General features: G+C 34.6%; 1 protein-coding gene across 1 annotated transcript in view; it reads left to right on the top strand.

Moving 5' to 3' along the window:
- LOC108911806 (protein lap4) overlaps positions 1-18,241 on the top strand; it is a 212,075-nt gene that overhangs the window by 155,434 nt on the left and 38,400 nt on the right. The window contains exon 10 of the mRNA XM_023456349.1: positions 5,498-6,367. Within this exon, the coding sequence (XP_023312117.1) occupies positions 5,498-6,367 (870 nt within the window). The remainder of the gene's footprint in view (positions 1-5,497; positions 6,368-18,241) is intronic.

Raw genomic sequence — 18,241 nt, forward strand, 5'->3', positions numbered from 1 at the left:
AATTGTAATAAACATGCCTACAAAGTTTATTCAAGCAGAACAACAGACAATGTAATGTAATTTAATAAACGTACGGGAATATGGATATGTCTAGTATAGAAGTGGCTTGTCAAAATCGTTTTGTTTATCGAGTTTGGATTTGTGGATGCGTCCTAATCATTTCCTAGCTATACTGGGTGTCCTTAATGCGACTGACCACCTTCTACAGGGTACAATTCAAAAAAAATCCAAAATATTGAATTTTTTTAATGTTCGTAGATTTTTTTTTTCAAATTCTGATTGTAGTGAGTCTTTATTTACAAAAAACTGCCGCTGAATGTGTCTCGGTTTTTTGTTTTTACCTTTATTTTAATTCCACCGCATCATATTTATTTTAACACTACGCAAGAGGGGTATTGAAAACTATTAGATATCCAGAAAATGGCTATTGAAAAGTTTAAGGAACTTTTTTTTAAACCCCTAGTTAACCCGTTTGAAAAAATGCTTGAACCTTTTTCTAAATATCGTGGAAGTAATTTGTTTAATAATACAAGAACAAGTACAATTTGGCGTAAAAAAATTGCATAAACAATAAAATTCAAACGAAGAGAAAGTTTTTTTTTTTTGTGGAACCGATAGATTTCACATATCAAAGCCATTCTTTTCCACGACCGTCTAAATTTGTGCTTTGACTTATTTCGTTTCCAAGGCCAATGTGATCGACTAAAAATTAAGTTACAGTAAAAATAAATTCCGCATTATTTTTGATCGTCCAATAATTAATTTATTTGGACCACTAAATTCAATTATGTTTTTCAGACGTAAAACTATAGATACGGTATTGTGAAATGAGCTTACGGTATTGACATCTGCTGAGATTTAATCTCGATTGTGCTGCGTTATTCACAAATCAATTACGGATACAAATTGCATCTGGATTAAATAAAGGAGACATGAAAGGTGTAGGTCCATTTGCATAGACGGAAATGCAGAAATAAGTTATCTCACGATCGCTATCCGTACGGTTTCTTTGGGCCGTTTCTCCGCTCAGAAAATTAAATCATTGGAAGGGAAATGCCATTCGTACCATTTGTTGATGTAAGTGGGACTCACGGTTTCTTAGGTAGTTTTTTAGTAGTTGGAGAAAGAAGTTGAAATGATTTGAACGGTAGCGGCGTTTGTATTAATTTTAAAATTGTACTTTCTCGCTTCTTCTGTCTCGAATAAAGCGATCGTTTTGTATTCCGTTAGTCCTGTTACCGAATAAAAGTTAATGAGAACGTTAAATATCTTTTTACGGCTTTTAATGGTGCAGTGATATTTATCGTTAGCGGTCTAAGGCTATTGTACTGCTAAATATCTTTTTTATAGCTGTTTTTGATCTGATTACATTCGAAGTTAGAAAACTTTTAATAGTATTGAAGCATGTGACCATCTCTTTGTAGCGGAGAGAAGAACAAGTCAAAAAAAGATCGTTGACCAACAAGAAACAAGTTTTCATATATTTATACAGGGTGATTCGGATGTCATTAATTTTAAGCGAGGATAGAGAAAATTGAGTAGCCAAGTCAACTCGATATCGGCTTGAAGTGACGTTGCCAGATTTAAACATTTTCCTAGTATTAGACACTTACTTTCTACATATTCAAACATTCTACAAATTCTTCAAAATTTTTCAAAATTTAACCAAACTGTGCTATTTAGCTTAATTCTATGTTTGTAATACTGCTCCACGACATTGATATTTCCTTATTTTCACTATTCTGAACAGTCTTTTCCTGTTTGAATTAACTTATAACTGAAATGTTTTCAAGTCCGCCGATTTTTGACAACTAATAATGTTTATACACTACTTGGAACGTAAATTGGGATTTGAATACAGTTTTATAGGCCTTTTTAACACAACACAAATCATTTTACATCTTATAAATACTTTTTACACAACAAATTTCACACAATATTGAATCATCGTTTTGACATTCCGAAAATCGCTATTTTAAAAGATCGAGAATTTTTTTTGTCGATTTTCTGTCTTTATTAGGCCTTCCGAGTACGTGGTTAAAATTAATGACATTGTTACTGAATCACCCTGTTATTTATACGAACCCTAATAACAGTCAAAAGTGAGTGTCGATCTTCAATTTTAAATAGGATAAAAATATTTTTAAGAACTACAGAGTGGCACAAAAATATGGAAACCCCTGAATAACTGGTCAGGAGTGCATTTTCTTGAAAAATTATAAATACAAAACTTTCAGGATTTTTCCCTGGCTATCCAATGGCGCGCTTGTATTCGATCTTGACCTTGACCTTCGAGGTTATTTCAAGGTCAAATTTTTTTTTTCAAATGGGGACCCCTATTTTTTATTGCGGATTTGGAAAGAGCAGGAAATTTTACGCTCAAGTGTGACCTTGACCACGACCTTCAAGGTCACTCCAAGGTCAAAGCTGTTTTTTCAACAGGAACCAGTATCTTTTATTACGGATTTGAAGAGTGAATGAAACTTTACGTTCAAATTATGACCTCGACCATGTCCTTAACTACGACCTTGACCATGGTCTCCAAGGTCAAGGTTGTTTTTTCAATAGAAACCGCTAATTTTTATTGCGCATTTGCAGAGCTTAAATTTTAGCTTCAAATGCGACCTCGACTACGACCTTGACAAAAACTAAAACCTAAAACTTTTGTATTTATCATTTTTCAAGAAAATGCACTCCTGACGAGTTATTCAGGGGTTTCCATACTTTTGTGCCACCCTGTATAGTGAAACAAGATGGGTTAAGACTATGCTCGTTATAAAAAAAATTGTTAAAAAATAAACGACTTCAAAGAGAAAATTATTGATCACTTCGCATCTCAAAAGGATCAGAGGATCGATTTATTATATAAATCATTTAAAATGTGTTAACTGATTAAAATTGATCCCTTTTTCTAGATCAGGGATACACATACTTATAGGGAACAGGGGCCACTCGGGAAAAATATAAGCCAAGGACGGGCCACTACAAACAATATTTATTAACACAAAATTTTTTATTTTTAAATAGTATGAAATACAATGACAAAAATAAAATAACCTTCAATAATGTTTGTTGTAATAATTATGTAATCATTACAATGTAATATTTCATGTTTTATTATTTTGATGTATGACATTGCATTGAACTAACAAGTTTTTTTATATTTGGCTCCACATTACTTGTAGTCACACGTATAATTGCTTCCAAATTTTCATTTGCCAGACGGTTTCGGTTTTTCGTTTTGTTAAGTTTCATCACTGAAAACGTTTGTTCACAAATATACGTCGATCCAAATAAGCTTGCGCATTTCAATGCATTTATTCGCAACTCTTTATAAGCGTTTTTATCAACGCAACGGTAGAAGTTGAGTAAATTACCTTCATTAAATTTGTTTCTTAAATTATCATCATTTTGCATGTCTATTAATTCCAGCTGCATTAATTCCGGCGCATTTTCGGGTGAAATGTTGAAAGGATTGCTGAAAATGTCCAATAGCGGTTTAACTTTTTTGAAGTCTACAAAACGATTTTCAAAAGCTTGTATCAAAATATCAATTTTTTCAACATGAGCGAAATTGACGTCAGTTTTATTGAACTTCTCCATAATTTTTTTGTAGTTCGGAAAATGGCCGTAATTGGCTGAATTGATTTGTGTCCTGAAAAGACTCAATTTGCATTGAAAGGACGAAACATGAGAGTATAGCTGCGAAATCAATTGATCTTTGCCTTGGAGTCGCGTATTTAAGACATTCAAGTGATTTGTGATGTCTACAAGAAACGCTAAGTCACACAGCCAATCAGGGTTGTCGAGTTCGGGGACGTCGTTTTTCTTTTCCGCCAGAAATAGTTGGATTTCTTCAATCAAGTTAAGAAATCGCTGTAGTGTCAACCCACGACTTAGCCACCTTACTTCAGTGTAAAACAGGAGATCACCATATTCGCTTTCAATATCCTCGAGAAATTGTTTGAATTGTCGGTGATTGAGACCTCGTGATTTTATAAAGTTTACGGTAGGTACTACAACTTTCATAACATTTTCAAATCCCAATAATTTTGAACAGAGGGCCTCTTGATGTATAATACAATGAAACTGCATTAATTCCTTGGTATTTATGTTTTTAGTTTGTAAATATGTTTTTAACAGAGTTACTATCCCAGATGTACTTCCAACCATTGAAGGTGCTCCGTCAGTTGTAATTCCAGATATTTTCGTTAAATCCAAATCCATTATAGAACATTTTTCTAGAAGAGCTTTGAGCATGTCACTTCCCCTGGTTTGACTTGTCAAAGAACTCATACCAATCAGTTCTTCACTCACTTCAAAATTTTGCGTTACACCTCGTAAAAATATTAATAGTTGAGCAGTTGAACTTATATCTGTAGATTCGTCGAGCGCTATAGAAAAATACTCAAAACTTCTCGATTTCGTAGCTAATTGCTCTTCTATATTATCTGCTAATGCGGTAATTCTTCTTTGAACAGTCATCCGATTTAACTGAATTTTTTCAAACTTCTTTACATTTTCCGGACAAATTTTTTTTGCGGCGATATCCAAACATTGCTTAACAAACTCACCATCTTTAAAAGGCCGACAAGTTTTCGCTATTATTCGAGATATTTCAAAGCTAACTTCAGTGGCTGTTTCAGCATCTTGAATTGGTTTTGTAAACATAGATTGCTGGCCTATTAGTTCCCGTTGTAAAGTGGAAATTCTTTGCGTTCGATTTTCGCCAGTTAATTTGGTAAAAGTTGGATGCTGGGTTTCATAGTGCCTTTTCACATTATATTCCTTCGGAATAGAAACACTACTCTTGCATATTAAACAGACAATTTTGTTATGCGATGAAATAAAAAAGTATTTTTCGGTCCAAATATCATGAAACTGTCGATTTTCATCTTCAACCTTACGACTACGTTTCTTACTGGGGCCTGGTTTATCCATATCAAAATTAATATTATATGTTACAGTCGGTAAAAGCCAAGTTCGAACGACGAAATATTTACTCGTCACAGATTACAGTTCTCAAACAGTATAACGTTCGCTTATCCGTAGTCAAAACTTAACTGCCCCGGTAGCCGGCGATGCGTCGTATTTATACGAGTTACCAAACATCGAGAACCATCCACTTTGTTCGGGGATCGACGTGTTTCGCGAATCTGTAATCTAGTTGATGCGACAGATTTCTAGTCTCGTAATAATATGCTTGGACCGGAGCGCGGCGAGTAGAATACTTTTAAAATTCGTTGGCGGGCCGCATAAACATCGACAGCGGGCCGCGGTATGTGCATCCCTGTTCTAGATCCACGAACCGCCACTGCTCTGTACAGCTTTCACATAAAATTGTAGTAAAAAAACACCAAAAAGGTGCCACGCCCGTTAAACACAGTGACTCAAAACAAGGACCACGTGGTCACGCGGCCAACCTGCGTCTTCGTCGACGACTATTCGTATACCGTTCCTTCCACCCTCCCCTAACCATTTTTTATTTAATTTATAGCAGGAGATTCCGACGCAACGGTCGAATTGCGAGAAGAAAAGTACGAGATACACATCGAGCGCTCGCAGACGGGCCTCGGTCTGTCAATCGCGGGCGGCCGCGGCTCCACGCCCTTCAAGGGCGACGACGAGGGCATCTTCATATCGCGCGTCACGGAGGGCGGCCCCGCCGACCTGGCGGGTCTCAAGGTGGGCGACAAGGTGCTCACCGTCAACGGCGTCAACGTGGTGAGCGTCAGCCACTACGACGCCGTCGAGGTGCTGAAGGCCTCGGGCCACGTGCTGATCCTCGAGGTGACCCGCGAAGTGACCCGGCTGGTGAAGAAGCCCGAGCCGGCTCCAGCGGCGGCACCTGCCAAGCACGAGACCTACCACGTCCCCCCTCCGCCCCTGCCGCCCGTCGAGGACGACGTGCAGATGCAGAAGGTCCTGGTGCACACCACACTCATCCGGGACTCCCGCGGCTTGGGATTCAGCATAGCCGGCGGCAAGGGATCGCAGCCTTTCAAAGCCGATTCGGATGCCGTGTACGTGTCGCGCATCACCGACGGCGGCGTCGCGGACAAGGATGGGAAGCTCACGGTGGGCGACCGGGTGGTGTCCATCAACGGGGTAGATTTGACCGGCGCCACCCACACCCAGGCCGTCGGGATGCTGACGGGGCTTGAGAGGTTCGTGCGACTCACGGTGGAGAGAGAAGTACCCTTAGATCAGAACGCCAGCCCAAGCCCCTCGCCTGGGTTGCAGCAGTCCCCCAGGTTGTTCGGACTGCCTAAGCCTTATACGGGGCTGTACGCTGCCAACAGTTACATGGCCAACAGGCCGGGTTACGCTGGGTACAGGAGGTCGCTAGAAGTAGACAAGAAGGTAAGTCCGACTTTTATAACTCTTTTCTCCGTGTATACAAGAGATGTTGGTTTAATAACTGTTACTGTTACGTGTAAAATCTAAAAAATAGTTCTTTCGTAGTTATAATACAAAAAAATATTAAATGTGGGTGACAGAGAACAAGGGGGCAAGGGGTCACATATATTATGTTAATTTAAAATCATTCTAATAAGAAAACTCTCACTTTACCACTTTATTTGTGACTATTTTTACGTGTGTTTAATTTTTTGTCAATATTTAATTAAGTACCTCGAAAAATATATAATTCTTAATATGGAGGGCAGCAGCAAATCAAAAAGATAGTACGCGAAGCACAAAGGCTCCATCTATCGCGCTGACTTCCACTATGCCATTCAAATGGCTACTACGGTGGAAGCGACCTGCTTAAATTTGCCAGGTACTTTATTGCACGAATGTCGCCTATAGAGGACGAAACACAATGTAAGTCGTCGTGTAATTCAATGCCGGTAGGGGCAAATAGCCCTCGGAGTAGTTGTTTTTCGCGGCACTGACAACTTACATAGTGTTTCGCCCTCTATAGGCGACATTCTTGCAATAAAGTACCTGACAAATTTTAGCAGGTCGCTTCCACCGTAGTAGCCATTTGAATGGTATAGTGGAAGTCAGCGCGATAGATGGAGCCTTTGTGCTTCGCGTACTATGTACCTCTTGTCGGGAGTTTACGACTTTTAGCAGCTGGATCGTTCATCGGTTGTCCTACCTATGACACACTGATGAGGACTAATAAGTCCGAAACCGGTCTGTGCCTGGTGGGACCAGCTGATGAACGATCCTAGCTGTTGTACTGGGTGTCGCGAATGTAATTCAATGCCGGTAGGGGCAAATAGCCCTCGGAGTAGTTGTTTTTCGCGGCACTGACGACTAATCAAAAAGGTATTGTTCAGTGCCGTAGTGCGAAAGAATCTCTATCATTTTCACTTCCCAAGAAAAAAATTTCAAATATATTAAAACTCAAATTAAATACTGATAAACTGGTAAGCAGATATAATAATATTGTGGAAGTGTCACTATTGAATAGTGACTATTCTACGAGCAATTTTGAGGCAATTCCTTAATCTTTCCTAAAAATAATTACAACTGACTTAACTGTATACAGGATGTAAGAAATTTGACTGCCATTACTTCAGCATGAGATATGAACAAAAAAGTTGTTTATTACAAGGGCGTAAGATTAACAGTTTTCAAAATACAGCATGCACGCGGCAGACTTGTCCTTCGGAAAAAATGTAAACAACTATTATTGTGAAACATTTAGTAAATTTCAAGACAATCGTTTTCCAGTTTTTAAATAAATAAAATAAAATGTATCGATTTTGTAGTACGAAGATAGTCTTGTGCTTAAATTTTAGCTCGAATTTTAGTAATTATGAATCTCTTAAAACAGNATGTAAACAACTATTATTGTGAAACATTTAGTAAATTTCAAGACAATCGTTTTCCAGTTTTTAAATAAATAAAATAAAATGTATCGATTTTGTAGTACGAAGATAGTCTTGTGCTTAAATTTTAGCTCGAATTTTAGTAATTATGAGTCTCTTAAAACAGGAACTTAAATTTTAATCAAATTATAAATTTGAAAAATACGTAATTAAATTACCCAAATATTCACGTCATCCAAATAATCATACGTATTAAAAATAATTTAGGTACGCACAAGTGCAAAACAATATATGCTCAAAATGTCCTCCACCATTTTCAATGCACGCATGACACCTTCGAATCCAATTTTCGCGCACTCGCTGGACAACACCTCAAGAAAAGGAAATAGTGGTACGCAAAAAACACTCAGATACGGTCCAATTCCAGATACCAACTGAATTGCATAATGCTGGACAGCTTAGTAGCTCGTGTTATCCGCCGCGCCGCTGTCACTTTGCTCGAAATGAATTTTATCGAATTTTAAATTTATTACAACGCATTATTTTTTAGAATTAAGCATAAAAAAGTTAAAAAAAAGTGATAAACATTGTATTTTATAGTATTCTATGCACGCAGTTATGTCAATATTCCTTAATTAATCGAACTTTCGTACATCATGTTGGTGATTTTTTTCTCGGAAATGGTGCAGTTTAGGACCCATGTCATATAAGTTTTTTTTGTTTATTTTATAGTCTGTTTAGAAATGAAAGAGAGTAATAAAAGCTTATTATGTATGCAAATCGTAAATAAATGTAGTACTGGTGCTTATATTCAATATTTTTATATTATGTTTTATCGGTATAGATGAGGTGTACTTTTAAAAAAACTTTATGTGACCGGGTTGAACTAAATTGTAGCAGGTAGCTAAAATTTAATCCCCGACAATCCGTCTTTGTCTATGCCGCTTCAATTTATCGGTCCATTTCTCTTATAAGTAAACAATATAAAAACAGCATTTCAAAACATGAGGCTACTTTAAGCATCATAACCGGGTTAAGAGGGTTTTTAGTAATTCAAATAAAATTATTCAATATTATTATCAAAATATTTATTTAAATTTAATGAATAGACTTTTATTCCACACAAAAATATAAGTATTTTGAAAATTCAAATTATGGTGAGTAAATGTAGTGTTGTATAAATGTACAATAAAGAAAATAAAAAAGTAGGTATATTAAAATTCGTCCTCTGAATATTCTGATGAATTATCTTCGTCTCCTAGATTGATAACGATAGGTTCCACAGTAACGTCAATTAAATTATCGAGTTCCCACTTTTCCACGATGTCGTCAACACTGTTGGTAGGATTTTGGTGTTTCAATGCATTAAATACATTTAATATAATAATCTTATCATTCTGAGACAGCGCACATCTTTTCACGCGTTTAGCAGGTAGGTACGTAATCTGATAAGCTCGACATTTTACCCAAACAATATTATATCCACTGGCACAATAGTCACTAAACACAAGTCGAATTTTACTCTACTGCACTAGCACGTCTTCGTATATTCAGCTCTAAGACTGGATTGATCTGTTACAATACACTGGCTCCTGCCCTATGCTGTATCCAGTAAAATATACTAATGTACACCCATTACCTGTTAGCATTAGTGTTACCCGATAATTACCTGAAACGAAGTATTACCTCGCCCATGGCCGGTTCTTATCACGGGGTTTTATTACTCTCTTTCATTTCCAAACAGACTATAATCGTTTTATCGTCTGTTAAAGTTACGGCTGTCAAATTTCTAACATCCTGTATAAAAATATCTGAAAAAGCTACAGAAATCTAAGGTCGAACTTGAAGCAAACATACAAAGGAAAAAACAAAAATATGAAATACAAGTCACGTCCTCGATAATCAAAATTAATATTTGTATTCCTTTCAAATCGAACAAAAACAGCCCCTTCCCTTGTTCTCGCCGTAAGGGGTTCTTTTTATTCCGGCCGAAGAACTTGCTATCTCAGCCGGAAGTTGAATTAGTCTAAAACCTTGATATTCGCAATCTTAGTTGGATTGTGTCTGGCATTTCTGGCATCTGTGTAGGTTGTTTTACATTAAAACGTATATATTATTAAATCGACATCTCTGTATACAATTAAAAAAAAATGTGTTGTATACTTATCCTAAAGTAAAAATCAGTAACGGGTGTTACAGCTTACTCAAATTAAACATTTGTATTATTTTTCTTATTATTTGCTTTCTCTTTGTAATTCATAATACAACCAGAATAGTGAACACGAAATTACTTCGATTATAAAAAGAATTATAAAATTCCTATAAAAAAATACACATACGAATTGTATGTATGTAGTTGTATGCTTGTGACCTTGAATTTGACTTTGGCCTTAAGTTTCAGTCAAGCCAAGGTCAACTTGGAAATGTTGAGTGGAACTCCCTATTTTTGGTGGCAGCAATCTATAGAGAAACAAATTTTGTATCCGAATATTTTTCGGGTCTGTCCTTGCAGCTTATTTAGCGGTCAAACAATTTTTTTAATAGCACGACGCGATCGAATTCTAGGGGAAGATGATTTAAGCCAGATTCCGACGTAAAATTTGCACTTTGGTTTGCAACTTGACAAAATCGAATCCAAGGTCACCATCAAATTTGTCATTCAAAATAGTACAAATTTTGATTTAATCATTTTCCTTCACAATTCGAGCTTCTGAAGTTATTCAGAGAAAAATTAGTTTGACCTAAACTCAAACTTTACATTTTTTTTTCATTACTTAGAGAATATTAATTTAAACAAGCAATACCCTAAACGTATTTTTATGTACTCTGTTTAATTATGTAAATTTATGTATGTTAAACATTACTACTATTACAAAACAAGAAAGTACTAGGTATTATATCCATTCCGAATTTCAATTTTGATGTCAATGTCGGTGTTTTTTCTTTCACAAACATACAAGGTGTTTTAAAAAAATTTATGCTGATCGAATCGTGGGCAACTTCCTTATTAAAAAATAGGACAAAAGGTTCTTAACTTGAGATGTAAAAAGTTATTAAATTAGTATATATTTTAGCATTAAAAATAACAAATACCCTACTCTATCTTTTTTTACTTTTTAATAGTTTAGGGCAAATCTAGTTTTAAAAGGGAAACTTCAACAAGGGATGCAACAAATCATTTTAACCAAAAAATTTCGTATGAATGTGGGTCGTAGTACCTACTCTTCATTTTCGAGATACAGATACAAATATTTTAAGTGGACTGATAAAACTAATTTAAATAGAAGTAAAAATTCGCTAAGTTGAGTTACTAAGTTTGGCTTCGGTAAAACCAAAAAAGAAATCAGAAATATAAAATGACTCGTTTTTTTTTTCGAGTAAAGCGGCATTAATATAATTCCTAAAACGCCTAAATAAGTGGTTCAAGTTTAATTAGTCCAGATCAAACATTCTCAAACATATTTGAGAAAATGTTATATTTGTGCTAATTTCAACACACCGTATTTCGAAAACCCTGAGCACGATTACCGAAAACGTTGAAAACGTCCACCATCAGTCAAATTCCGTTCAAATTTCTAAGTTGTTCTGAAATAATTCCGAAAATATATAAACTACAACACTCTTTATCCCAAAACGAACATACTAACATATTGCTATTAACTTTTTGTGTTATTTGTGGATGAGAAATATCCTCACGAGCTATGGAAAACGTTTTTGGAAACATCCAATATACAATAGTTATCTAGTTACGTGACGTCACTGAACTGCATTCAGTTTTTTTTTTTTTTTTCGTTAAAGCAACTGCCTTATTTATTTTATTGTAATATTAACGATAACTCTGGCCAATGAACCGCGATAAAAGATTTAAATATTACTTTATTATCTCATTAGGGTCGCTTACCACATTCCGCGCCACTATATCGATCCAACAGCACGAATACACAGTGTGTTAGATTTTTGACTGCCAAAATTGTGATAAGGGATAGTATACATCAAAATAAACACAAATAAATCTTGACTAGTGTTCTAAACGTCTAAACCCAACCCTTGATATAGCCGAATATCACAACAGTGCATCGGAACGACAGTGGTGTGCTGCTAGCAGAACGATCAGTTAGTGTTTGATATTTTAACATTCGTGCTTGTAGAACGGGAATTTTGAACACGTTGTAGTTTATCTTGTACTTATGCGTTTAAAAATGACTGCGACGTGAGTTTTGAAGTTATGTTTTTGTTTTAATCGTTTCAAAATTACTAAAATTTAAACGCTTACAGGATTATCTTCATGCTAAGGAATTTATTATTTCCACTATTCTATTCAAAAATACAGCTGCAAAGCAATTAATTAACTTTAAATTTTTGAAATATTTCATTTTTAAAATGATTGTTTTACCTTTTGATTTATCGTATGCTGAAGTAGTCGCAGTTAACTTATAACACACTGTATAACATGATTTTCACGTAATTCGGGTCCTTATTCGTTACGGATTTTACAAAAAATTATATATTTTTGGGGTAATATATATTTCTTTCATATTTTTTCAATCAGATGCGTAAATTACATATTTTTCGTCAAATTCGTTGACCAATCGTTGTCGCGGGACATATTAATTAAAAAGCAACAAAGTAAATTGTCTACAATACACCACCATAAACACCAACGGATAGCAATTAATTTCGCTATATCCGCACGATAACAAGCAACAGTATACTAACATGAAGTAAACCTGAAAAGCATTCTGAGGCAGCGGCTCACGCATGTCCCGGTTGACCTCCTTGGTACGACATTGAATTGCGGCTCTCTCTGACAGCCTTAATAATTATTATTATTTCTCACCAACAGACAAAAGTCGAGGAATTGTGAATATATATACAGGGTGTGGCGTCTTTAGTGCAGAAAAAAATAAAATGCAGATTCCTAGGAATATATGCAATAAAAAAAGCCTTATATAAGAAATTCATATATCCACGTTTTGTCAAGAAAATTGAACTTCAATTTTGTAGCGAGAAATAAATCTTAGTACGGTCCTGGTCAAAAAATGTCATGCCATTCGATTAACATCAGCGCACGCTTGCCGAACCGAACATAACAGAATCAAGCCTTTCCGCAAATCAGTGTTGCCAAATTAAAATGTATGAAATACACACAAAAGAGATAAAATGTTTTAATGCAATAATAAATAATTTTGACCAGTTTAATACAATCCTCTCGTTTTAATTAAAAGGAAAAATAAACATAAAATTCAATCAGTTATTTCACTGTAAATGATAATGTGCAATCCCAGACAAGAGGTTTGTAGAAACAAAGTACATGGTGTTACAGAAAAGAATACTATTATTTTAGCAAGTGGTAGGTTGGTACAAAAAAGATGCAAACGTACCGCTATCGTTCGATAGTAGTAAACGTATTATTGTTGTCCTCGTTATCCATTGCCGATTTAGTTAAAACAATAACTTAAAAAATAAAAAATAAGAAACCTCTTTAATCACATAACGTCTAAACAGTAGAAGCGCGATCTTTTTGACAACGTAGCAGCAATTCACCCGCAAGTCAAAAGCGTACTGACACTGACACTGACTGACACTCCACAGGTGCCGTACGGAGTGCGAACTAGGTCAATGTTTTTTGCGCTATGTTAAACAGGACCGGCATTAACATTTTGTCCTTGTAATTTTTTGGAAAATATTTTTGATACTCAATTCTCATAATCGCCTTATGGTAGCATATATTATTTTACTTCATTTATTGTCAAGAGTCTAGGTTTATAATTTTCTGCATTAAAGACGCCACACTGTATAGGAAAATATTATAGTTGCTAAATATTTTTAAATATTTTGTTACATATAAATTTTAAGTTTTAAGAGTACGAACCCTGTAATTCAAGTAATTAACGATGTGCCATCAACGACTAATCCTTTAACGTCCGAAACAGTCGCTGCCCAAAACGTAGATGCACCCCTACTTTTCGAAATAGATCCCAGATGGCTTTGTTAATCAAATTTAGCACGGAGTTCGAGACGGGTCAGCGTTTTTGAGCGGAAAATGAAATAGTGGAATAATCCCGACGCAATCTACTCGACTACTTGACACACGGTTGCTTAAACTTTATCTGGGGCAGATATCGATTGCGAATCCCGATCCTACGGCAAGCCGCATAGCTGATACCATTAATTTGAGAGATTAAAGAGAGCAAACAATAGTTATTGCTTCCTGGAGTAACGTTTCATCTTGCTTTTTTCGATAGTCGTCAGGAAGCTCGTATCATTTTCTCTAATGACCGGCATTCTGATCTACGATCGCGGTAGCCGGGCGAGAGGAAGAGATAAATCTGCCGATCGGCGTTGGGCGTCGAGGGTAGCTTGAGTGAATTGTTTCCGTTAATAAGGTTGAGTTAATGAGAGTTAATTGGGCATGTCGCTTTGTAAATCAAGAGAGGCAGGTATACATTTTTTTTGTCGTTTTATTTATTTTTTCAACGAGAAGGAAACCTTGTGATGGGACCCATAATAAAATAACAATAAATAAAGGAACTGAAATATGAACAAAAAACTGCAAATTATATTAAAAAATACAGCTGCCAATGACTAAAGAACAAAGCAAAATAACAATATGTATATACATGAATAATGAAAAAAATAACAAGATATACAGGGTGATTCGGTCATAATGTCATTAATTTCAAGGCAAGATAGGGAAAAATGAGTAGAATTCAAATGCTTATTTGCTCTGAAAAAAAATATTTTCATATTATTTAAACTCCTTTTTAGACTGCTTCTGACCGCTGACCGAAAAAGGTTTATCGAGAGTGAATCTTGACCTACCGTATTATTCGGTCACTAACGACAAGGAATAAACATCTTTTTACCTAGACACATGAATGAATAAGATCTTTTATTACATTTTAAATATTAACAAGTGTTATTTATTTGTTAATACAAAAAATAAGGATAACCATTGTTTTCGAATTTAAATTATTACATTTTAGTATTTTTAATACTGTTAACGTTTTCACTACATTTTATAATTGAATATGAGTTTTTAGTATTATGATCAATTAATTATTAAGTTTGTAGTACGTATATCTAGGGACTTATTACCTTTCAAAAAGTAGTATGGTACATACCTATTTAAAATGCCAGTACGGCTAAAAAACACTAATTCGTCCATAGCACTTTAAAATATTCAATACGACTGGAGAAATCAGCTGTTCCGCTTCAACGTTCCAACGTTCTGTGGTCTCCCTGTCATAAAATACATTGCAAAGTTGGGCGCCGAATTAACGGGAGTTAAGCGGTTATTTGTTTATTTTTTAAAAGGTCTAGTTTTTTTTTTGATTTTGTCATTATTAGTTCTCCCGACTATGTTATTAAAATTAATGACATTATGACTGAATCACTCTGTATGCAATTAATTATGTATACATTGTTTTGAAAAATACAAGATGTTCTTATTAATACAAAACTTAAAAGTTCATAAAACAAATGTAACATTGCTTACTTTGTTTTTGCTCAATATCTCTCAGATTCTTCCTCAGAAGCGATTTTCCTACAAAAAACTATAGACTATTATTGTATTTAATTTTCACATTTTGAATTGATTTTCAATTATCATTTTGTTTTTGATATTTTTTTATAAATTGTATAACGATCTTTATATTTATAATTTTGTTTAAAAGGGCTCTATAGCAAATAGGCAACCAGCAATACACTTTTATAGATTTTATTACACAGGTTGTCTAAATATGAATCAATGCACAAATAACAGACTTTCCTCCATTCTAACGCAGATTTTCTATAAAATGGAGTTAGTTTGAAACTCAAATTACTTTTCGTTGTAAAGAAATGTGTAATTTTGATGCAGCTTATTCAAAAGTTTCAAATTAAGTCCGTTTTATAGAAAATCTTCATTAAAATGGAGAGTCTGTTATTTGTGTAATAAAATCTATAGAAATGTATTGCTGGTTGCCTATTTGCAATAGAGCCCTCTTAAAGAAAACTTTACGTTTAAAAATGCCTGCTTTCCCTAATTTCCAGCTAGAAACCTATCTTAATTTTTACAAATATTAATTCTTATCTAACTCAAGCTCCTAGGTCTTTTTAGTTGTTTCTTTCCAATCCTTTTCATTCAATTTTCATGGTTCTTTTATGTTACCGACTACCGACAATAAAATTTGTTGTTTTCATCAATCTTTAATGTAATTGTGTTGAGAAATTCTGAAAATTCTGGTAGCGAAAAGTCCAGTGATAAGATTTATGCTCAAATGTTTGTTAAAGTTAAATTCAACTTTTTGGTCTATGTCACGGAACAATGTCATGTTATTCTTCACCTCTGAATAAACGTATCTAATTAATATACTTTTTTAATACAAAAAAGTATCTTTTTAATTAGTTAGGTAGTTGTTAAACTTTTAATTTGCATTTTTATTTAAAATAAACTTGTTATTTTATTTTTCATTTGCATATATTATTTTAGGTCAATGCATATGCATGTAATTTTTTTATTAGATTTAACTTTCTGTGTTTTAATTATGTAATTTTGGTTCAACATGGCATTTTCGCTTCTAAATGTTTATGTTTATTTCCTGATCCTCTGTTAGAATTAAATATATCTGGGAGTCGCCAACTACGGCATGCATTATCGCCAAATCTCATCTTCCTTCCTTGTTGTCATATCACATCAGGTGGATTGGAAATATGTAGGTAGTTCACCTGAAGTAGGCCATTGTCAAAGGTCATTGACATTGATATGCGCAAACTAAACACAATGCTTAAAAAAAGATTGAAATAATTTTTAAAAATATTTGAAATACGTATAGCAAATTAGTAAGTATTTTTATTTATTTTTTATTTTGTACATTTTATAACTGCAAAAATAATTATAACATAAATTAGTTTCATTTGTCAATTTTTAAGTTCTGTCTCTTGTTTCTGTTATTTCCTTTACTACTTTTAAGTAACTTTTGTATGTCCCTCGTACATATAATCACTTCCATTGTCCGTCAGACATCTGTAGCGTTGTTAACAAATTACATTTCGTTAGGAGAAAAAAATACCGCAAGTGTCGTATAGTATTGCATTGCATTTTTTTTACCTCGTTCGGTCTTGTTCCCAAAACCCGAATTGCTCCCATAACGAGAGCAAACAATTCCCCAGCTGTTATTCTATAGTCAAATGAACGCTTATTTCACGTTTTATGTGTACTCGGAATTTTATGAGTATGTTGCTCACATATTTCCTCAGCTCAGATAGTATCTATCTGTTTCCTCCGCGAAATTGGGCTATGTCGAACCACAATGACAAACTTCCCAGTAAATCCCAGTGCATAGTAATTCGAGAGAGAACCCAACGGCGTAGGTGCTACGAAATAGTTTTATTTATTCATTTTTACTTCATTTGTTTATTTGGCCCATCGAAAAATGTATAAAATATTTCAAAACAGTATCAGAATTAAAAAAAAATCGCGAATCAGTTTTAGAACCTCTTAAAAACATTAGAACAGTTTATATAGTATATATATAGTTCTTGAAATACAGAACGTCCAAAAAAAAAAAATTGTTGTTGGTAATTTGATTCAATTGAGATCGGAAATACTATACTTGGATATATTTTGAAGAAATTTCGATGCCTTTTGAAGGATTCTAAATTCAATTCGACACACTTTGATGGATTTTGAAGCTGATGTATGGTAAAACGTCTCGAAATCATTAATATGTACTCCATGGCTGTTTTGGCGTATTTTGTTTTGAAGCGGTTTTTATTTTACGTATTTGGCACCTTGTATGTCAACTGAAGTATTTAATTATATTCAGAATCATTTTTTACACGTTTTCTGTTAATTTATTAGAAACTTTCCACAGTTTGCTTGTACAGGCTATCCTCAAATAATATTTAATGAAGTTGTAAAAAGTTTTTGACTTCGAGATGATTTTTAGAGACAAAAAAAAATGGAAATGTGGCGCAATATAAAATGTGTTATTCTTTGTGTTTTATGGAAAAATTGTTTGAGAAAGCGATTTGAAGCAAGACCATTCGTGTGAGATTTTTTCCACGGTAAAACGAAATAGTGATCTACCTGGAAAATCATGCACCATGCTCGGTTCCCACTTAATTATTAAACGTCTGGTTACGTGCTTGATCTTAGATCAGTTTATGTACGAGTATGTACATCGAAGTAAACCGTAACTGTCAAACAAGAGATTGTTCCTGTCATGGCTAGGCAGATAGTTGTTTAGTTTCGCATAGCAAAACGATATTTTCGATATTTCCTTAATGGTTTTCAACAACTTTTTATCGCCCCACTCATCGAAATCGATTATAAATGGAGTCACGTTTTCTAGTACTTCACAGTACCTTTTTCTGAATCGGAGCCAGTCCGATCTCAAATTCCTAGAAAGCCTCCTGACGAGGAAAAATTCCCAACAAGCGAAAATGGCTCGTTCCCCGACATCGTCCGTCTT

Source organism: Anoplophora glabripennis, unplaced genomic scaffold (assembly GCF_000390285.2).
Source record: "Anoplophora glabripennis isolate ALB-LARVAE unplaced genomic scaffold, Agla_2.0 scaffold508, whole genome shotgun sequence".
In the NCBI taxonomy this organism is placed as follows: Eukaryota; Metazoa; Arthropoda; class Insecta; order Coleoptera; family Cerambycidae; genus Anoplophora; species Anoplophora glabripennis.